The sequence below is a fragment of the Felis catus genome, chromosome F2, assembly GCF_018350175.1.
Source record: "Felis catus isolate Fca126 chromosome F2, F.catus_Fca126_mat1.0, whole genome shotgun sequence".
NCBI classification, from domain to species: Eukaryota; Metazoa; Chordata; class Mammalia; order Carnivora; family Felidae; genus Felis; species Felis catus.
This window is the reverse complement of record NC_058385.1, coordinates 21,582,707-21,598,839: the sequence shown is the minus strand read 5'-3', so window position 1 is coordinate 21,598,839 and position 16,133 is coordinate 21,582,707. Positions and strand designations below refer to the sequence as shown.

Below are 16,133 nucleotides of genomic sequence, written 5' to 3'. Positions count from 1 at the left end.
CTTAAACTGTTCAGTAAGTTCAATATGGAAATATGGAAAAGAAACACATGGGAAATAATCCCGGAATATCAAATATACAGATTTTGATTGAAACATGTTCTCAGGACAGGTATGGAGAGGATGGGAATTTCGGGGGAATCAGAGGGGGCTTTGTCTTGGGCCCGCCCCCTTCTGTGAGGAATGAGACTGGACTTTGTCTCAGCACATATAGGTGCCCTGTGGGCAGTTTATGTGAAAGCACTTTGTAAACTGTAAAGGGTTTGACCAATGTAAGGCAGCATTATTACTATTATTTTTAAGAGTTGCCTTATCGCCTAGAAAAGTTAATGTGCCTCAAGAGAGTTACTCAACCAATGGAAAAAGTCTGGTTTCCATAATATCTCTTCCTTGATTATGCAAGGAATCCTCTACAAGCAATGGTAGGGGTGGATTTGAAGATTCAGTTCTGAAATTTTAAGGAATTTGAAATAGAGTACCATATTGTGTTTTCTTGGCTTCGTAGACTGTAAATACGTCCACAGGATTTTTTTATTTACTTATGACCTGAAATTATAATATAATTTCTCGTTAAAATTACAAAAACACTGTGCTGTCACAAGGATTCTCAAAATTTTAGGAGTCTAGTTACTCATGAATCTCATGTTGCCCAAGAAGCATCACCTTTGCTTTGGCAGTGGGTAAGGCATACATTTTCCAGCTTGGACGATTGTGAGTAAAACCAACACAAAGACAATTACTCCAACATTTTAAAATTACATCCCAAATCATCCAAGCTTGAGATCTTTTACCTGAAGATTATGTGTGTAAATGCAAACATTCGTTAAAGTAGACATATCAAACATATGCCTGTAAGAAATCATCCAATTGAAAGCTCCCATTTCACAGATAATAAAAACTGAGGCTCAGAGAGATAAATTATTGACCTCAGATCATTCACCTGGTTAGCGCCAGAGTCAGAACCTGAATTCTCATCTCTTGACTTCCAGTCCGGTGGTGTTCCCACCAGGCTAACATGCAGAAGTTCAAGTATTTCTACAAAATGTGATATTGAGGTTAAACGGCTATGTATTCTCTGTTCCATAATTTTGTCTTGGGCGATATCCAGATCATACCTATTTTTTTTAATTCCGTAATATTCAAATATCTATGTTGGAGTTGATGCGAGGCACCTAGAAAAATTTCTCAGTTGCTAAGCGCCCGTAAGAGAACCTGAGAGACTCTTCTGGGTTCCTCATTTGAGCATAAGCATGAGAATCAGTTTGGAAAGTTAGGAAATGAGAATGGGCAACACGATGACTGTGTGTTGTTGTTGTTGTTGTTGTTGTTGTTGTTGTTTGAAGATAACTAACTGTAGAATATGTTTCAAAATACTACACTTATTCTTCCCATCTTGAAGCATCCCCAAAGCCCATGCTTCTCGAAGGTGTTGAGTCTCTGAAGGTTCAGAATTGATCAACCGTGAAACTGTGACCTAATGTAAACTTGCTAAGAAATAGTATAATAATATCCTTGCCCTGAGGGTAAAACACTCAACTCTAGACTTTTTCTCTTTTATCCTTGCCCAGACTACAATCATATCTCTTTGTTACTATTTCCTCTTTGCATTATGGTACAATTGACGTTGATAAATAGCTTGGAGAAACTGAATTCAAGAAGGAAAAAGAAAAAAGCTCTTGTCCTGTTGGCTCAAAAATAATGTGTCTGGAAAGCCCTCTAGCTGGCCTCTCCATTCTTTTTTCCCTTGGCCTGTGGCTGCTTCCAGCAGACGCACTGAGCTATAATTTGGCCACATTTGGCTCATGTAAATCGTGATAAACAGTGAGCCCGTAACATTTATTTTAAAGATTCACTCAGTGAAGGTAAGCGTTCTTGACTTGTGTATACATGCAGGCACATGGAAAGCTGCAGACGCAAGGATCAGCTCTTGATTTCATGCCACACAATTAATACGGCCGCTTGATGCTCTATTCTGCACAGGTGCAGGGCTGTTGGAACCCTTTGAAGAAGTGTGTAGCTAATAGCCCATATATAATTCAGAAGAAAAAGCCTTCAATGGAAGACCCCCGGGGGATGAACGGACAGTCTGTAAGTAAACAGAATGTCAATCCGAGGGAAAGAGTTATTACTTTTAAAATCATAATTACTATTTTTGTTGTAACCCGAGTGTCTGGAAATTCCTCAAAAGCTCTGTACCAGTTTTTAATGATTTTAGAAGTTATGAATTAAGTAGTACACTATTTAGTCAGCTAACCTAATTTATATCTGTCTCAGAGATACTGGTTATCAAAAGTAGACTTCTAGAAGAAAAATGCCAACCTTTATAGTATGACTTAATTACACCAATATGAATAATGTAGTTTTAAGGTTTCCATTTTCCTTTGCCTCTGGGAAAACCTATACTTGTCTCATAAAACTTGAGATGGATGGTTTGGATAGTCTGTGTGCATTTGTTATATGAATACATGTGTGCGTGTGTATCTTTAAAACGTGTGTTCGGTGTGGTACTTTCACAGTTTGATCAACTCTCGAATGTGCTTTATATTAAGGAGAACCTTAGGTCTCTTAGGTTTTATTTCATTTGTTTATCTTGTGAGCAGAAGAGAAACGATTCAGAAATTTTCCTCAGGTTCATCTCAGGAAGAAAGCAAGCTTCCTTTGGCTCATCAAGACACATTCCCAATTAGAGGTAATCTTACATATAATTTTTGAGTTACTCAGAACTTGAATTAGGCAACGGATATTAATTTTTGAAGAGCGTGTCTGTAAGCGCAAGTTGTTAGGGAAAAGGTCCATGGCGGTATTTGGGGTGGCACACGTGACTTTGCCTTTTAGGTTCTCTGACCATAGGTGCTGCTTTCAGACCTGTGGTTTCATAATTCAGCTTTGTCCACAGTAGAATTGTTTTTCAAACCTGAAGTGTGATCTTTAGTAATGCTGTTGTGGTTCCTGTAAATGCGTGTTTTACAAGACCTGTTGGTGTTATGCAATAAGCAGTAACTGCTAATGGATAAGGATTTTAATAACAAAGGGTCAAGTGCTATCAGAGTGCTTTTGCAGTCAGACTGTATGCAATTACAGGGTGTATTTTATGGATCTCCTAAGTCATCTTGTGAGGTAATTCACATAAAGCACTTCCAGTTCATTCCGTAAGGTGTAGTTTTTAACTTAAACAGGCAGAGGACCCTTGACCCGTTGAGCTTGTTTGTCCTTTTAAACTCCTGTAATGGGCCTGGTGTATTTGGTTTTATTACGATGTTAAAAATATTTTTGAAGTGCATATGAACGAAATGAAAAATTTAACTCGCTGAAAACTTACTACTTACTGTGCTCGTTTTTGTAACTTTTCTCCTTAACGTTGATGTAAATTGATATGTGGGAGAATAACTAGGAAATTTAACAGTATCTGCAAATTCCAATAATATCTATATTTTTTGGATATTTTGTATCACACAAATCTAATTTAAGAATTAAGGGACACCTGGATGGCTCAGTCAGTTGAGTGACTGACTCTCGGTTTCAGCTCAGGTCATGATCACGGGGTTGTGGGATTGAGCCCTTTGTCGGGCTCCATGCTGAGCATAGAGACTGCTTAAGATTCTCTTTCTCTCTCTCTCTCCCTTCTGTCCCTCTCTCCTGCTCATGCTCTCTCTCTCTCTCTCTCTCTCTCTCAAATAAAAATAAATAAAAAGAATTAAGAAATTAAGATCTGAGACTAAAATTTAAACAATAGGTAAAAAAATATAATGATTAGGGGTGCCTGGGTGGCTCAGTTGGTTAAGCGTCCGACTCTTGATTTCAACTCAGGTCATGATCTCACGGTTAGTGGGTTGGAGCCACGTGGTTTGTGGGTTCTGACAGAGCAGAGCCTGCTTGGATTCTCTCCATCTCTCTCTGCCCCTCTCTTGCTCACTCTCTCTCTCCCTCAGAAATAAATAAACATTTTTAAAAAGATACAATGATTAAAAATATTTTTGTGTATTATAACAGTCGTGTTTATGGGGCAATCTCATTACATATTTTTTTGAGGTTTTTTTCTTTTTGCTATGTAAGAGTGAAGCAGTTTCACTCTTTTGTTAAAAACATTTTTTTTAACATTTATTCATTTTTGAGAGACAGAGAGAGACAGTGTGTGAGTTGGGGAGGGAAAGAGAGCGAGGGAGACACAGAATCTGGAGCAGGCTCCAGGCTCCAAACCGTCAGCATAGAGCCCAAAGCGTGGCTCAAACTCACGGACCGGACCTGGAGATCATGACCTGAGCTGAAGTCAGATGCTTAACCGACGGAGTCACCAGGCGCCCCATGTTCCTTCTTTCTTTTATCGTTAGGCTTGTGAGATTCATCAGCGTCATTGCATTGAATCAGTATTTTGTTGTCGTTGTTGAGTAGTATCTCACAGTCCGCATTCTTTTTATAAAATACTAAATATATTTTATGCATTTCTCTGGGAACCTCAATTTCTACACCTATAAAATGAAGAGACTGAACTTCATTTAACCCAGTGTCCTTTTCAGCTTTATTTTTGTAATTCTTACTTTCTTCTCCTCTGTAGCTCTTTGCTCACAGAATTACCTCCGCTAATGACCTCTTCTAATAAGACTTCATACTTGTTTCCCTAATCAGATTTCTTATAGGAGTAGGAGTTTTAGTTTCCTCAGGAGAGAAATGGTATTTTTTTTTTTTTTTAATGAAAAAGCTTCTTGCGAGGTTTCAGCATAATATTATGAATCTCTATTGCCTTTGTAAACAGTGATTCTCAGGTCCCGATGGTTCCTTCTCTACTCCCTGGATAAAAAGATATGTGACTAGGTGGGAAAAGAGACAGCGAAGCCTTCTCCCCTCTTCCTTTAAGCCCTGGCATCTCGGCTGGGCAGGAGGCTCATAAGAGCCCCACCAGTGTTCTTTTAGTTCCTTGACAGCTGTGAGCCCAGAGGGTCTCCGTGTGGGAGAAACTGAAAAGAAATCCTCTGGCCCTCAGTGGTCAGTGAAGTGGGAATGGTCTTAATCTTGGTGCTGTTCTGCACTGTGAGATTTGAAACTCAGTTTTGAGGTGACCTGTGACACTTTGAGGGAGGGAAAATGATGATTTGAACATTAAAAAATATCATATTCCTATAATTTAGCATCTTGACCCCAGAGGTGCTTTGCAAATGCAATGATCAAGTGACAAGGGACCATGGGCAGAGGTCCAGGAGCTTCTCATTTTGGTCCTCAGTCGACATAGCACTGGGCAAAAATGTTAAATCGCAAATTCCACTTGTCGTATTCTGAAATGTTCTGCATGTGTGCTTTCTACCTCTAGAAAGAAGTAGCTCATGTGATTTTATAAGCTTTATCCACTCTTTAGTTTGCCTCGCGAGGACAGAAAGGAGAGGAAGAGGTGTACAGAGCTTTCCATCATGGTTCTGACTACTCCTCTGTCACCTCTTGTGGAGTCCTCATTCGGGGAGCAGAGCTCCACTGTCCCTCAGGAGAGCCACGATGGATCCTCTCTGAGGTGAAACACCTCTGAAACAAACGTCAAAGAGCCAAGCAATGGCTGTGTCTTTCTGTTTCTTTGGTGTATGAGGATTTCTAGAAGGAAATCATGTCAAGATACGAAAAGCATCTACTAGCTCTTTGGGGAAAAAAAAAGCGAATTAAAAAAATAAATCACTGTATTTTTCTTAGAAGCTGTGAGGTCAGCAGTTAAAAACCCACGATGCAATCACCTGACCCTTGTATGTGAGTTAGGTAGACAGTCTGGTATCTTGAAAACCACATTTTACGTCTGGAGTCAGAGGACTTTGTATGACCTGGGGCAGATTTCCTAGCCTCAGTCTCTTCAGCAATAAAACAGAGATGATCATATTTAACTACTGTTTAAAACTGCAATTTTGTAGGTAAGTAGGATCATGTATTTTCAAGTTTTTTAAAAACTGAGACGTGTGATATAATTATAATGCACTTTTATTGGAACTATCCCTAGAAAAACATAGTAACAGATAAAAAAATTATCTGGCCACCTGCAAGTTTACAATAAAATTTCAAAAACGCAACCATCATTGGTGCCTGGGTGGCTCAGTTGGTTTAGTCAGTCTGACTCTTGATTTTCAGCTCAGGTCATGATCTCACAGTTGGCGAGTTCGAGCCCCACATTGGCTCTGAGCTGACAGTGCAAAGCCTGCTGGAGATTCTCTCCCTCTTCCTCTTTCTCTGCCCCTCCCCTGCTCGCTCGCTCTCTCAAAATAAATAAATAAACTTAAAAAAATAAAAATGCAACCATGATACCAATGCCAGTTATAAGCACTAACGCTACATTTGTTTGGTCACGTGTTGTCAGCTGTGCGGGGAATCAGGTCTCCTGAGACTCTTCTAGAGAAATATTTTGTTAGAAATACTAGATTGCTAACTTGCTTTCATTGTAAAAATTTCAAAGGATGACATTCTAAAGCTTTTTGGAATAAAAATATTTGAAGGCCCCATTGTATTTTTGTAACTATGCCTCTTATGTCTTAACTTATGGCAAATTTGAAATGCTAACTCCAGCTTTTGCTGAGATGCTGGATTTTACAAGAAAACCATTAAATAAAATATGTGTGTACCTTATTCCTGTACTTGAAGATTCTAAAGATGAAAAGTGACTTTTAACCAAATTGGAAAAATGAAATATTTATTTTATTAGCAGAGAAGTACACCGTTGAGTAGAAGTTACTGAAAATAGTTATACAATACATAGGAATAAAACAAACTAACTGGGAAATTACAAATTAAATCAGGATTTCATTTATTCAGCTTCCCCATGAATGAGATGTTTTATAAGTGAAATTGTTAAGTGACTGAAATTTAAAATAGATAGAATTCAGTGGTTTTCAATTTCTTTTTTTTTTTTTTTTAAGCAAGAGCATCTTATCAGAAGCCTATGTTTGTTTCTTCAGGCTGCTGTAACAAACTGCCATAAAGTGAGTGGCATGAAATGACAGAAATGTATTGTCTTGTGCTTCTGGAGGCCAGAAATACAAAATCAAGGTGACTGAAACCCATCAGGTACTTCTCCCTTGCTTCTTTGTTGCTTCTGGAGGTCTGCTAACACTCCTTGGCACTCCGTGGCTTACGGCTGTGGCACTTTGACCTCTCTCACATCACCACATGGCATGCAGCCTTTTTGGTGTCCGTGTCTCTTCTTCTCTTGTTATAAGCACAGTAATTACCTTGGAGCCCAATCAAATCATCTTAACTTGATAACATTTGCAAAGACCCTATTCCAAATAAGGTCACATTCACAGGTATGGGGAAGCAGGAGTTTTAACATAGCTTTTTTGGGGGGGAGGGAGCAATTTAACACAAAACCAAGCCCAATAAAAATGTGAGGCCTAAAATAAAACCTTTTCTAGTTGCCTATCCATCCCTCCTCTCATCTCGGCGGAACTTTGGTTTATTTGGTTGCACGTCATGGGGGTCACCATGAGCTGGCTTAAGCAAACAAAAGGGAAGTCTGCAAAAAAGAAGGAAACCAAGGAATCCAGGCAGTTTTCTTCCTGATTTTCTCTGCACATGTCCTCCAGTCCCTTCTCTGATTGTGGGCTGGCTTTCTCTACTCCCCTTGTATGTCTCTGGCTTGCTGGGCCATCCGCTGTGCAGAAACAGAGGTTTCGATTGGTCCTGCATGGGTCATGATTCTGTGGTTGATGGAACAGGGAGCTGCAGCAGAAACATGGTAATTCCCAGAGGAGGGGCTGGGCAGACCACTCAGTAGGTGCTCCCTATGGCCCTTCGGAAAACCTCCTCAGAGGCACCAGTTTGAAACCACAGTTCTAGTCTTACCTCAACATCTCATAGATGGGGAGATATAGCCCTTGATGTGCCATCACCTACATTCTGACCATTTGGATGGAAATCTCTAAGAGTGAATAATTCTTTCCTGATGAATAAAGGTTCTTTTTACAACTATCAGCTCTAAGCCGCGTCCGTAACATACTAGTTTTTCTTCTCTCCCTTGACCCTTCTGAGAGCAGTGATGCTTTCCATTTTCAGTAGTAGAGCTTAGAGCTGGGGCAAAAGTGGTTGTGATGGGTGCACAGCGAATAGATCCTAACCTGGAAATGGGAAGGCAATTAGGCAGAGTGAAGAAAACCCTGATATGGAATCAGAATACCTGTTTTGGAGTCACAGCTCAAATACGGGGCCTTGGGAAAATTATTTCAGCTTCTCAGTCGCAATTTTGGGTTTAGCCCAGAGATAATAAGGTCTATATTGCTGGGTCTCTGTGATGAAGAAATCAGATTACTTGTGCCAAAGCACTGTGTAAACTGTAAACCTATATGCATAGCTACTAGTTCCAAGCCCTTGGGGGCACCTTTCCCAAAGGCAGGACATTTTGAGTCAGATATCCCTGCTTCGGTCTTTGCTCTGTACTGGGGCAAGTTTTGAACCCTCTCTCAGCCTTGGTTCTTCCTCGTTTGTAAAGGGATAGTAATACCTTCCTGGTATGGTTGTGCGGTCAGAAATAACGTCTGAAGGACATCGAGTGAGTAAGATCAGTTTCTGGAGGCTGACTCCCAGGGTTCAGGAGTGAGCTTTCTTGCTTCATGAACCGAGCTTTCTTGCTTCAACACTGCTCCGTAGAAGGTAATAACATGTCACAGGGTTGGTGTGCAGAGTGAACGAGATAGTTCCTGTGACAGTACTTAGAATGGTGCCTGGCTTACAATATAATACTATGTCGTGTTTTTGGGTGTCACGAATTTTATTTCCAACATGCCAGGTACACATGGGGTGAGCGCTTACACCACACAAGTTGTTATTTAATTGACATGGATTTGATTGGGGGAAGATGAGGTCCTACCTCTTAGTTTAATTATAATGGACACACATTCACAGGGTTAAGATGAGGTTATGCCTAGGGATGTCAGACCATGCTGGAAGGAATTAGGCACACTTTCCCCTTTGCACAGGCACGGCTGGTTTGGGCACATTATAGAGACCAGGTTGGAATGTGATCTGAGAGTCTGGAAGAGACTGGCCGTTAGCGTTCAGATTGGGCACCAGGTTACCAGCTGGGTATTTTAGGTGAAGAATAAAACCTAGACAGGAAAATTGCTCCAGAGCCAGGACAGTGACTTGTTTATATTTCTAGGGCCAACCACAAGGTCAAGCCCTTTACATGCACTCAGTAAACGTTTGTTTATCTGAGCTGGCTGGCAGCTTGTGTCCTGGTATAGCTCACTTGGTCCACAGGTACCAAACAGATGGAGCGTGACAGGGATGAAAATTGCTTGTGGCTGATGCTGGGAAGAAAGGAGAGAGGGCATCTAACCGGTCAGACTCACTGCCTCCGATCTGCCTCTGTCCTCTTACTAACTGTGGTTTCGGATCCAGATGTATATGAGCATCAGCAACGATACTATGTACGTCTCTCTCTTTCCAAGTAAAAGTACAGACTTTGGGACTTGGGTTTTTCCTGTGTGGTTTTGTTTGTTTGTTTGTTTTTTGGGTGTTTTTTTAAAAAATTGTTTTTGGAGGCAAGAAGGGCAGCTTAAATACTTAAAGCAAAAAAGAAAACCTCCTGGTTTACATCTCAGTTAGGGGATGACAGTAATCACCCCGAGTGTGGGCTAGAATAGGCAAACCATTTCAATACAGCAATCATATACTAAACTTCCTCCGTGAAAGACCAGACGGTAAGTATTTTGGGCTCTGCAGGTGAGAAGGTCTCACGTCTACAGTTGTGGCAAGGAAGTATAGGAAATGCAGAACAGAGCCACAGGCTGATGTCAGTGCCGGAGAGAGACGGAGGCTCCCGCCATCGTTCTCTTGTTAGCACTTGCAGGGGCGTCTACAATTGTGCCTCCACCCGTTTGCAAGACCTTTCATTTTGCTCCTCTCAGGCTAGCTCCGCCATCTTGGACGTGACTGCTTCTCTTCCTCTGGCCTCATCGTTTTCACTTATAAAATGAGGGATGGAAAAGAAGGTCTCTTTTGCTTCTAACAAAGAATGATTCTATTAGTGTTCATATTTTACTGGATAATCAAAGTTAGTAAAGTTTAGGCATCACAAAATAAGTATGCGTGATGGTCGCCAAGGCATGGGACAAAGGACCCATCGCTTTTTGCCACCTCACCAAGTACTCCGTTTGACGATCCCATTGCGTAGTTAGTTCCCACTTCTAAGGCCTCCTTTTTTTTTTTTTTTTTTTTTTTTCCTTTTGCAACCTCTTCATCCCTCAGTCAATGAATACTATTTGTAGAGCCCATAGTATATCCTTATACTGGCACTAATATCATGATAAGGGTTCTTCACTGCCCACATTGCTGTATAATTTTGTTTATATGTAGCATCATATACAAGTGCTCCTATGATTAATTTTAAAAGGTGCTTGGAATATAAATAAAGACGCACTTCTGCATCTTGTATCCCACTCCTGAATGTGTTTATAGTGATTTTAAAATACGTGTACAAATTCTTTGATACTCTTCTCTTTGTAACATAAAGCCTCTTGATGATAACCCCTCCCCTTGGGTATGGTCTGGACTTAGTGACTCACTTCTAGTAAGCAGAAAAGTTAGCCCAAGTGGTATGACACTGTGGATACTAGGTCATAAAAATCAATATGGCTTCCTCCTTGCTTTCTCTCGAATCACTCACTGGAGGGAAAGCCTGTTGCCATGTTGTGAGGACAATGAGGCAGCCTTGTGGAGAGGACCATGTGGCCAAGAACTAAAACCTCCTTCTTTTCCTTCCATGTGATGGAGCCTTCTTGGAAGCAGATTCACTGGCTTGAATCCAGCCATTAGGGGATGCAGCCCCAGCAAAGAGCCTACGTGCCTTGTCATGAGAGCCCCTAATATCCAGCAACACTTAGATACCCTGCTCCCAGATTTCTGACTCTCAAAAATTGTGTGAGATAATAAATGTCTGTTATTTTAAGATGCTAAGTTTTGGGGTAATTTGTTACACAACAATAGATAATGAATACAGTGATCCATCCACCCATTTTTTGCATTAAAATGATCTTTACTCCATATTTTTGAATGGAAGTAAAGCTTGATAATGTAACTATAGAAAGAAAATATTATATTGGTTATAGATGATGTATTTACATAATACATATAGTTATATAAAAAGAATTAATATAACTCTTATTTTACCCATTGTGTTCACATGGAATCAATCATAGGGTTTTGTTTTGTTGTGTTTTGTTTTGTTTGTTTTTTCCCCTTCACCTGCTGGGTACATTCAGATCTCAATTTATCTTTATCTGCTCCCCCCACACAGAACTTTTTCTCCTTGACACAATAAATGCTTCGAATTGCTCATTAGTGTGTATTTTATTCTATGTTATAGTGTCCACGCATGTATTCAAATCCGCTATGCCTTCTAGCCGGTGAGCTGTTCTGAGCTGTTCGAGGGCAGACAACAGAGGAGAGGAATAACTACTGTCCCTTTGACAATCAGTCCTCTGTTTTGTACATTGTAGATGCAAAACAGTGTTGTGGTTGATGCAGTGAATGAATGGATAAGCACAATTGCCTGGAGCGGAGATTTTGTAAACAGAGAGACATCTTCACAAGTGCTTGGCAGCTTTCGCTTCTCACGGCTCCCGGAAACCAAGCACCTCTGGAAACAGACCAGAATTCAGCTCACACCTTTTCCTGCTCTGCCAGGTTTCACGAAGGTAGAGGCACACGGAAAACAAACACCCCTGCTGTGAAATGCATTAATTAGACCTCCGTTACAGGGAATTTCTGATAATTTGAGCAGAGAATGAGGTTCATTCTTACATATGTGCTTTGATGAAAATAGGATTACGAAAGAAAAGCAAGACACAGGCTAGCTTTACCTATGTAGATGCGTACAGAAAAATCGGTGGGCAAAACAGGCTGATAGTCCTATACCCCAAATTTCATGTGCTTTTGCAAATAAATCTTGTTCATTTGAGAAATTTTCCAAAGTGTTCTACTAGGTTAAACTAGATCAATTAATGTTTGTATTTCACAGGAATTCTTGAGATTTCTGTAAGAGGTCTCCCAAATTCAAACTGAACGTAAATCAGACTAAGATCCTCTTGTTTCTAGAATTTTGATTTGTGTGACCCTGTGGACATATACAACTATCTCACATCCATACAGCAGTAACCGAACTTGGGCTCTTACCAGTTGAAGTCAGGGGAGACCCGTGAGGATACAGAAGTGGGAGCATGGGCTTGGCAGATCACTGAAGGCTTGAGTCCTAACTCCATCGCCGGCCCCAGGGTGTGCAAATCTCTGTTCATCTCTGAGCCAGGGTCTTCATTTCTTAAAATGAGGATAATAGTTTAGTCCTGTGTATCTCAGAATTGTTGGAAGGATCAAAAGGAGAACATGAGTACATTTATTAAGCAAGATAGCAATATACATACGCACATCTTATCAAGAGCACATCTTAAAAAACAACAAATGCATGTTTCTTCTAGGTGGTATTCAGACGCAAATTTCTGCATCCTCTTTAACAATGTCCCTTCTTTTCGCAAGGGAAAGGAAAAAAAGAAAAGTTTAAATTACTGATTTCATTTCATTAATTTTTTTTTTTTTTTTTTTGAAATGATGTGCAAAATGTGAGGGGATGCAAAGGATAATTGGTACTGGTCTGTGCAGATATTGCAATGAATGACTGTGTGCTCACTAATTCTTGTTTTTGCTTAACTCGTGTCTAAACTCATGTTCCTTTTAGGGATCCCAGAATTTAAGGTAACTTGATAGCTAGAAATTCTCAGATTTTTTATTCTATCAAAAATCATTTGGCAAGGTACATAGTACATGCCGATCTCCATCTTTACTGAGCCTTTTGTATTTCTTTCAAAGTATTTACAGCCCTCTTGGGTGTTTTTCAAGAGTAAAATGTTATGCTTTGAATAACCAGCTATTAACTTTAACCCCAGTCGTGTATTACAAGGATAAAAATAAATGCTAGGTTTTTTTATTATGTAAAAATAGTATCCAAAAAGAAATGCCAGATTATTTATTATTGAAATGATCTATTATTTAAAGGTCCATTTGTAATTTCCATTTACAAAAAGAAAAAAAAGTTTCTTGGCATAAGGCAATGACCAAATACACATTTTACTTCTTTTTCAGTCAGTGCTCAGATCAGTGATTTTTAGTGATTTGTCCATTCAACTTTCTGTGTAACACTTAAAAACATACATTTGTTATCTGGCTTCATCTGGTAAACTGGGAGGGTTAACTTTAATTTTTTTAATGTTTATTTATTTTTGAGAGAGAGAGAAAGCAGAGTATGAGCACGGAAGGGGCAGAGGGAGGGAAACACAGAATCTGAAGCAGGCTCCAGGCTCCAAGCTGTCAGCACAGAGCCCCATGAGGGGCTCGAACTCACAAACCACGAGATCGTGACCTGAGTCTAAGTCAGATGCTTAACCGACTGAGCCATCCAGGTGCCCCGGGGTTAACTTTAAACATGGGTTAAAAAATACTTTGTGTTTGGGTGTATGAAGTTATCTAACCTGAAAAATGTTTATAATTGGCTAAGTATGCCTGAATTTCACCACTTGTGTCCTCGAAATCGGTGGTGCAACAGAACCCAAACAACTTAAAACAATTTCATCCATAAAGCTGACTCGTTAAAGTTCATTTGTTAAGTTCAGCTTAGACGTTAGAATGACTTATTTGCTCAGGTTCCAAATTGTTTGGGAAGCAAATATACTTGTCATTTACTATGGACTAATGAAATCAGATTTATATTTTAACTTAATCTAAATTAGCATTTTATCTTTTAAAAAATGGTTATCTTTCTGTTTGCGAAGGATAATTTTTTAAGTGCAGTGACTGATTCCAATCAAAATCAATAAACTCCTTACTGATACATTTGAAATTTAAACTCTGAGTCTGCCTGCCATCTTAAAACAATATAGGCAACAGATATTTTCAAATGAACCATGTGATCTATTTATAGCAATGAATGAGGACTAATTCACAGAACTATCAGCAATGACAGCAGGAGGAATAATGCACTAATTCACACAAGTGAGTTATGAGATTGTATGGTGAACTTCTCATCACTGGGAGCATTAGAGTCCTTTGAAAGTTGCGTGAACTTCTTGGACAAAAGTGATCTACTGGAATGTAAATGAAGTTAGTGGCTTTTACCTACACTGCCAATAAGAATTGAATAGATTTTGATATTACTTTGGAAGAGCAGGCCCCACAATCTTAGGATGTTCTTACCTACCTTAAAAAATGAGAGAAGATAGTATAATATTAAAGACATTTGTAAAAGTAAAAATAAGGTCTATAATCCTATAATTTAAGGAAAAGTTCTAAGATGATAAGTGCATTTTGCGAAAAAAGACGAAAGAAAAATATAGCGTGTATTAAATTAGTCAAGATATTGTTCCAAGAGTCCCTTTATGTTGTGCCAAAGAAGGCGTTTATGTTGGTAGCTAAATTCTCCATACGTTGTGTATTTCTAAGTCATTAGACCAGGAATGGTTCTTCAATATGTCAAGGTACAGGAAAACATGAAATAGGCTTATTTTCTTAGGAGATATCAGCTGGATGTATGTCCTTGGAGATGTTTGGTGTCTGGACATCACAACTATGATTAAATGACATTTATTAGGCACTCACTATTCGGCCGAGGCTGTTCTAAGCACTCATTACAACTACTTGATAGTGTGCTGTAGGCTCCTGCATGGGAGTAAGGTGGAACTGAATTACCTCTAAAATCCCTACCACTGCTGAGATTTAGTGAATCCATGATTTATTACCCAGTGCTTAATGAAAGAGAGGAAGCAAGGCTGTAAGGATCAAGGTGGTTTTTCCATATTCAAGGAAGCAAAATGCATAATGCTCTCTGTGTTCCTTTGGGGTTAGCATATAATTTTGAAGAAAACTTGCTATATTTTTTCCAGAAAGGTTCACACAAAGCACATACAGATTAGACATACTGCTGATATTTCTTGCCATTTTTCAAGCCCCTTGTGAGCCCCCAAATATAGTAATCAAGCCCCTTTTTTCTTTCTAACATCTAACAAAATTACTTATAGACCCGTGATTAAGTAATATAAGCTTTAGCCTGTTACAAATTTACTCAGGATAATAATCTGTTCCTTTCTTTCCTTCCCACCCCCCCCCCCCCATTTCTCTTATTCTCTCCTTTCTTTTTAACAGAAGTTCAGATTAGGAGTTATAAATTTGATCTTAAAATGGGAAATCTAGGCAATTACTTGTTGAATAAGTCATAAAAACCCTTGAAAATATGTGCAGCCTTGAGAGAAAACAGGGGCTTTGCTTGTGAAAGGTTTAGAAAAAACCCAAGCAATTTATCTAACCTTTCTTTGCAGTTAGGGAGAAAAATTAGTATGTTAAATTTTGATGGTTTAAAAAAAAATATGCTGAGACCTTGTTTCCACCATTTAAGGTTTTACAGAAATCAAGGAATTCTGCAATGATTTCTCCGGGTAATAGATGCCTGCTTTTCCATGCTTACTGCGTTCACAAATCTCTACAGGCAATCTATAGATGAATCTTCATTTTACCTTGGAATTTTTAAATTTCTCTTGTTTCTCTACATGTATGTGAATCGCTTCCCATGAGTAGTTTCAAATTTTGAAAAATATTGGTCTGTGAGTATTTTCAGTTAAATTAGAATAAAACTCACAAACACAATCATCTTAATTCCATGTTACTGAAATGTAAGAGCAGTATTAAGCACAGATTTGGATATGACTGAGAACATCATTTCTGTAGGTTTTTTTTTCCTCATTAGGTGTTAGTGCTGTTTCCATCTATTATTAATTACACTGTATATATTCTTTTTGATTCAACCCCAAGTAACTCTGGCTTAATTTGAGTTAGAAAAGAAAGATATTTTAAAAAAGAGGGGACTCAGGTATAGGATTAGGGGGATAGTTAATCTATGTCCCATCTTGTGACAAATATTTTTTTTTAAAACGCTTGCAAGTTTAGTTACATGTGGAGATTCACGGAATCTTGGGAACCAGAATATATTGGCAACTACCTACAAAGACCCTTACCTGCATTTGCTTGTGTAAGTTTTAGAATGACATGCATTTTTAAAGACATTAAAAAAAAAATCTTGAAGATACGATCCTTTGGGTTCATTTGTTTTGAGTGTAGATACTTTGGGATCTAAAAAACAT

The 16,133-nt window shown here is 39.0% G+C and overlaps 1 protein-coding gene across 13 annotated transcripts in view; it reads left to right on the top strand.

Moving 5' to 3' along the window:
• Positions 1 to 16,133, top strand: part of EYA1 (EYA transcriptional coactivator and phosphatase 1) — a 362,441-nt gene that overhangs the window by 10,528 nt on the left and 335,780 nt on the right. For 3 of the 13 annotated variants that reach the window (XM_045050234.1, XM_045050241.1, XM_045050240.1), the window contains one exon: positions 1,978 to 2,085. In XM_045050234.1, coding sequence (XP_044906169.1) covers positions 2,053 to 2,085 — 33 coding nt within the window. In that variant the 5' untranslated portion in view covers positions 1,978 to 2,052. Of the gene's footprint in view, positions 1 to 1,977; positions 2,086 to 16,133 lie in introns of those variants that run through there. The other 10 variants (XM_045050237.1, XM_045050235.1, XM_045050236.1 and 7 more) reach the window with 6 other exon arrangements.